We start from the raw sequence: 6,510 nt of genomic DNA on the forward strand, positions 1-6,510 counted from the left end.
ACCTTTCCTGGAAAAGAGCATAGACACCACTCAATTTTTCATTGCGACAGCCGCCGTTTCCATCATCATGGCGTCTCTCCAGGAGCCCCAGCGCGTCGCCGAGATAATGCTGGCATGGCTAGGTCTAGAACTCGTCTCCCTCACGGAGCTCCAGACTCTCTGGGCAGGCTACGGCCACATCTGCGCCTTGACTGCAAAGCTTTCCGATACCAATGGCGCCGCCAGCGCGAACCGACAGCTGCTGCCGGTACGGGCAGAAGGAGACGGCACATATCGCCTCATCATCAAGCTCATCTCACCACCCCGCGTCAAGGGATCGGACGAGGGCCACCTGCGCAAGATGCTGAGCTATGAGGTTGAGCAGTACTTTTATCAGGAGATTGCACCAAGGCTATCAGATGACGTGGCTGTCGCAAAGTGCCTCGCTTCCACTCTCGATACGGAGAATAAGACCCGCAAGGACGAACTTCAGGGTCTCACTGCCACCATCATCACGGACCTTCGACCCGAGTTTCCTGTAGCCGGTGAAAAGAGGCTGGTACTCCACCGCAAGCAGGTCAATGCCGCGCTGGACTGGCTGGCAAAGTATCACAGCAGCTCTTGGGCTTCGCTCCCGGATGATCTTGGGCAATTCGTGCTGCCCCCGCTGGAAGAGGCAAAGCGAAGAGAGGCTGGTGCTGGCGTCGCGCAGCCCAAGATGTGGCTGAATGGAGGTTACACCTACCTCGCCACCAGACGGAAGGAATATGGATCGCTGTGCAGAAATGACTATTCCGAATGGTCTTCGGCATTTTGCGACCCCGTCGAGGGTTCATTGTCCTCAATTGCCGAGCTGGTTGCCGATTTCCTCACACCATCCGGCAGGCCCTTTGAGACATACATCCACGGGGACGTCAAGTCCGAGAACCTCTTCACCACCAAAGCCGGTGACAAGGTGGCATTCTTTGACTTCCAGTACGCAGGGTTGGGCATTGGCGGCTGTGATCTCGCCAAGCTGTTCACCTGCTCGGTTCCCGTGGAGATGCTCACTCATCACGAAGATATACCAGAGCGGCTCGATATGGACAAGGGCGAGAGAGCTCTTCTAGAACAATATAGAAACACCCTCTTGGCTCAGAGGCCATCAGGAAAGGGGCCCGACGAGTACGGTTGGGATGAATTTGTGCGACACTGGGAGAGTGCCTTGGTCGATTGGTGCCGCTTCCAGGCATCTTGGGGTTTCTGGGGAAATACAGAATGGCTCGAAGCTAGAGTTAGATACATTCTTGCCGACCAAGATTGGCGGGACTGGCTGAAGAAGGAGGCGCTTCGGCCATAGAGGCAGACTTAAAAGGTTATTGATCTTCAATAGAGTAAAGAGAACCCATGACCAAGTTAGAATTCCCGCCGCGGTCTTGAACAGTGGATACTCGGTAATTAATCAGGGGCGCTTCAGCTTGCGCTCCCTATTGCAATTAGCACTAAATGGACAACCTGGACCGCTTAGTTGAGACTTGATAAACTGCTCATAAGACTTGTCCAGGGCCTTTGTCTCTTCTTTTCTCTTCCGTGCTTCTACCTCTGGCAAAGTCTCCAACTTTTCGAAAAATGATATTTTGGGATCAGGCACCAATATCTCTGTGACTATGAACACCGTTCTGACTCTGAAGACAATGATGGCTGCTAGTATGGAGTTGGCCGGCTCGATAAGGAAGGTCTTCAGGGTAGTGGGTAGAGACAGAGTACGAGGAAACGCCATGCCGAACCAACGCAGGCCGGGAGGAAAATATCGATACGCAAAGAGGTTTGAAATTGGAGAGCCCAATATAGCGAGCTTTCTCGTTGTACGCTCGAGGGGTATTCTCATTCGCCTCACAAAAAGCGACACACCCATCAAAATCTGCTGGGAAGTCCTCCACAGGCCCACTGCCCTCCACCCTGAACAGGGGGGCCATGTCCCTCCAGAAGTGGCGAGCGGCAATCATCTGCTTTTCCGTAAACCCAGAGAGACCGAGCCGTATTCTCAGACGGTGCATCAAGACAGCGCTGAATGTGAGAGTGTAGACGTAGTCCCCATTGTGGGAGAACCTTCCAGGGTACTGTCGTGTGAGTCCAGCGTGCAGCTGGTTAATTCTCTCAAGAGCGTCTCGGCAACGTTGATCGCTGGGACCGTAATACCACGACGACATGTTGTAGTGCTCCACTCGACCGATAGCTTTGTGGACGAATTTGCCGCCGTCGGAGCGCCAGACCACTTCTGCTCCCTGCATGGGAATGATAAAGTTGGGGAAGGTGAGGGTGTAGACCAAGTTATTGGCAAAGTCGGAAAGATGGTAGCTTGAAGTTAGACGCCATATCAGCTCGTAGTCTGTTTCAGGGTCCATGGTGCCGATAGCCCTCGAGATCCAGTGAACACCGTCTTGAGAGATTTTGGGATTCAGGGGTTTCATAATTGCAGATGTTGTGATTTTGATATCGAGAGTAAGGGGTAAGCTGATGCCTGTTCTGTTGCCAGGCTCAAAGGGCATTCTCATTTCATCTTATATCATATATGATAGAGCTCATAACCTCCGCCTCCGGGGACTTAGGATTTAGGTTACTCATCATTCAGATCAACTCCACGAGCCTTGGCGACGGATATGTCATTCGTCCCGACCCCCGAGACCGACGCACCCCGCAATGACTGCGGGGGCTTCCCGAAACTTGAAAGAGACTTTCGACCCAATTCCAACGTCGCTCGGGTTACAGGCCAGGTCGTAACTTCTCGTCGTTTGGGTGGATGTCTTTGTCGACAAGCTCGGAATTCCGAAGACCCTAATTGAAGTAGTCATATAACCACCCAATTGCTTCCCAGAAAATCCATAAGAGGTGTTCGGATGTTTCTTTGACCAACCTCGCCCACAAATCTGATGGATGAGAGAAGTCAGCCCTTAACATACTCTTCTTAATCTGAAGATGGTACTTCCTGAAGATGACTTTGTAACATCCAAAAATCCGACGAAGGGTACTGCTTATTCTTTAGCAGCATACGAGGAAGTTCATGTCCCAAATCTGAGTGGCACCAGTAATGATAATCCTTGTAAGGGTCATGACTGCCAGAATATTTAGGTGTAGGAATCGCCGCCCCCCTTCCAGTCAGCGTGCACCTGGTCTTACTAATCCACTCTCGCCGTGCTGTTCCTCGAAGAAATTACAGACAGGGCTGATCTAGATTGCCATTTGAGGAATGAGAGTCTTCTGGAAGTAGAGACAGCTGTTCTCTAAGATCAAAAGCCATGACAGGTGACTTAATTTATTGCGGAGATTCCAAAGAATCCATGGCAGAATCATTTTACTAACCACCGTGATTGGAGACAGAAAAACAGCTTCAAAAGATTTGCTGCTTGATTCAAACGCGAGCTTGCCCTGAGCTTCAAGTCAAGACACGAGCCTTGAATCCCCGACTCACCTAGATATTGACTGCGGGTGATTGCATTGAGCCCTAATAGGAAAACGTAGCCAATTCACTGGAGTACCCCGGCTCGATTTGACCTGTGACCGTATCTAATCACACGAAGTTCGTTCAACTTTGAATTGGTCTCGTTCACTGAAAGATTAGAAAGCAAAAGTAGTGTAATTTAAAGCTGTTGAAAGCTAGCAGAGCCAAGCCTTGGCCGCGAATCGAACCTAAAATGTTACCTAGGACTCATGAAATATCCTCCTTCCTTCACCATGTCTGTAATTAGACTAGTACCGTGATCCCGAAAGTTGTTCGACTCTCCAGCTCACGAAGTAAAACTATTCTTTCCTTACAAAAGACCAGAGATGGGGATGCAAGGAAGCTGAACAGCAACGAGACCAGAAGCCTGAAGTCATGAAAGTCAGCAAGGTTCTGTTCATCATATTTTCATCAGTAGGTACTTACGGTGTTGCCGTCGGACTTGCAGCAGGCCACGCTCTGCTTGCACTGGCTATTAAACAGGTCATTGGCAACTGATGAACGTTAACATTTCGATAACCAAAAGATAGGTATGCAAAAGCTTACTCCCAGCTCCAATGGAGGAGCATCCGTCGAGAAGGCTCAGGCCACCATTGCCGAGGAGGCCACCCAGGATGCCAGAAAGGATTCCGGATCCGGAGTTGTTGTTGACGTTGGTGTCGGCACTGGCCTTGTTGCAGCAGCTGACGCTGAGGTCCTTGCCGCAGATGTTCTGGGCTTCACTGTAGGTGAGCGTGTCGGTGGTTCTCTTGGCCGGGACAGTGTTGCCGGGAGCGGCGGCCACGGTAAGGGCCATGGCAATGGAAGTGATGACGGCGGCGGAGAACTGCATTTTGAAAATATTGAGATAAACTTGAAGGTGGCTTTTTTCTTTTTTGGAAGTGTTGGATGATTCTGATTGAGAAGGATGAGAGTGACTAAAGAGTAAGTAGACGATGATGAGATGAGCTTGTTGAGTGTAATGATAAACGGGTGAGAGAAATCCTCAATACGAACGACGAAAGCTCTTTATACATCCAGACCGGCCCAGAGTGGACTTGGAGCTTTGATCTTGAGACTAATCCATTCAAGGTACACAATAAGAATGATAGTTGATATTGCTCAGGTCTCGTGGAATTAGAGTAGCTTAGCTCTGCACTGCGTGCTCTCAACATTTCGGTAGTAAAAGATTCTAGACGACAGAACTGTCAATGATCTTCATTGCGCCGAAGGATTCATTCTAGTCATTCTGATAACTCATTTCATCATCATACCATGGGTTGAAGTCTACTCCACTCAGCAAGAGACTTGCATCCCTTGCCTTCAATCCACATATTGGCATTCTCCTCTCATCAATGTATCCAAGGCCTCCCAAGGGATAACCTGAATATGCCGATCGCCTGCAGGACCATTTTGGAGTATATGCCTAGCTATGCAAACAGAATTACCATCCATTGAGAGGCATGTCAAAGCGCAGGGATTGATGCCGAAGTCTACACCCCACGTCTCATTTCCACCAAATATCATCACCTTGGACTTTTGACAAAGATCTTAACGACGGCCGCTAAGACTTCCTTATAATGCACTTGAGAATCAATACACAATAGACCGGCAATCGTAAAGATCGTTTGTAATGCAACCAGCATATGTCACAAGTTTTCGTACATCTTGCATAGATAGCATTTACAGTATGATAACGGAAATACAATATCCTATCGTCCTTTTACAGCTGTGCAGATCAGTGCACTCAAGATATTTGTAAAGCTCTATGAAAACTGACCGATGCCTGATAAGTCTTCAAGGCTTACTAAGGTGGACGTTGGACTCTGTTCGTGTCATTGCTTCCCTAATTGTCAAAGTTCTCGGTGCTAAATCTTCGCGATAACGCATTCGGTCTACAGCTTTCTTTTTAAGGTAGGATGGGGCTCACAGCATCCTTGAAGAAATGCCTGATCTAAGCGATCTGGGGACTGGCTCTGCCGAATGCGTCGAGAGATCCATTCCTAGAGTTGTCGATCTTAGTGTCTCGACTCTTCAACGTCTGTTCGGAATGGATGTGCACGGATTCCCAGTTACCGCAGGGCGTTTAAGAATGTGTTATTGAGCGCCGGCTTATCGGATCCGGACCTCCTCGGCGCAGAGTCAGAATTCTGCATGAACCAGGTTCCGTCAGCCAGGGAGGGCAAAGATCTGCGCTCTGTCCCTTATGACAACGTAGGAGAAGCTGCAATCTGACTCTACCGTTAATCCCATTGAAGTCAGGCCGGTTTCCATTATTTGGCCTAATTTATGCGGAAGAAGAGGTCCCATATTGATGAGTTTGCAGTTTGGTTACCCTAGATAAAACATTTTTTTCGATTGGCCGAATGGTGTCTCCCAGCCATATTTGGGTAAAACTGCCTCACTTGCCGTTAGAAACGGAAATCGGGGGAGCAAAGATTCATGTTCAACACAGTCGATGACTTAAAAGGGACGGTCCTCCTGGAGACGGTTGAGCTTAGCTTCTAAATGTAATCATGTATTCCCCCTCGCAGGGCCTGAATTTTTGAGCGGCATTGGAGGTCAACCGAGCTTACTAAAGCAGACTGCTAGAGTGTTCGGTAGAGATCGTTGCATGTGATCCTGTTGAAGGCCAGCCCACAGGTTGAAAGTGTCGACAGACGGCAGGCAGCCGGTTTCCTGAAAAGCGAACTTCCGAATCATTCCCAACCTCACAGTCATGAGAACAGGGCGTGGGGGCCATGAGCTGAGCGGAGGGTTTCCGCCGCATGTCGGCTGTGTTTACGTCCGTAGCTATGCCGCCCATGTGCATTGGAAGTTCTTCTTATCTTCGGCAGTTCCAATCAAGATACTCTGCAAACACGGAGTCTCCCCTTTCCGTGCTCGTTCCATGGAATTGGTGTGCCGTTGTTGTTGCCTCCAAATACCAGCGGTCTCCCGCACATGGGGCCCCCGCAGCTACAGGAATAACGAAAATTGAGCAGAGTGGGTATGTGAAACAATTGGGGATATGTCTTTCGCTAGCTCATATCTGATTGTGGCTCAGTCGTCGCGTTGGTAAGATATAACCCAAG

The 6,510-nt window shown here is 49.4% G+C and overlaps 3 protein-coding genes across 3 annotated transcripts; 1 reads left to right on the top strand and 2 right to left on the bottom strand.

Moving 5' to 3' along the window:
- Positions 1-67: 67 nt before the first annotated feature.
- On the top strand, positions 68-1,318 carry CORC01_01587 (phosphotransferase; the record flags this gene model as incomplete). The annotated part of the gene is made up of 1 exon (XM_022613241.1): positions 68-1,318. One exon carries the CDS (start codon positions 68-70, stop codon positions 1,316-1,318), a length of 1,251 nt encoding a protein of 416 aa, XP_022480340.1.
- A 102-nt stretch (positions 1,319-1,420) lies between these two features.
- CORC01_01588 (uncharacterized protein) lies at positions 1,421-2,429 on the bottom strand (the record flags this gene model as incomplete). The annotated part of the gene is made up of 2 exons (XM_022613242.1): positions 1,421-1,445; positions 1,870-2,429. 2 exons carry the CDS (start codon positions 2,427-2,429, stop codon positions 1,421-1,423), a joined length of 585 nt encoding a protein of 194 aa, XP_022480341.1.
- Positions 2,430-3,767: 1,338 nt separating this feature from the next.
- CORC01_01589 (uncharacterized protein) lies at positions 3,768-4,289 on the bottom strand (the record flags this gene model as incomplete). Its single annotated transcript, XM_022613243.1, has 3 exons — positions 3,768-3,824; positions 3,884-3,951; positions 4,004-4,289. The coding sequence occupies 3 exons, from the start codon at positions 4,287-4,289 to the stop codon at positions 3,768-3,770; spliced, it is 411 nt and encodes a 136-aa protein (XP_022480342.1).
- Between the last annotated feature and the right edge of the window lie 2,221 nt (positions 4,290-6,510).

Source organism: Colletotrichum orchidophilum (genome assembly GCF_001831195.1).
Source record: "Colletotrichum orchidophilum strain IMI 309357 chromosome Unknown Scaffold_8.1, whole genome shotgun sequence".
NCBI classification, from domain to species: domain Eukaryota; kingdom Fungi; phylum Ascomycota; class Sordariomycetes; order Glomerellales; family Glomerellaceae; genus Colletotrichum; species Colletotrichum orchidophilum.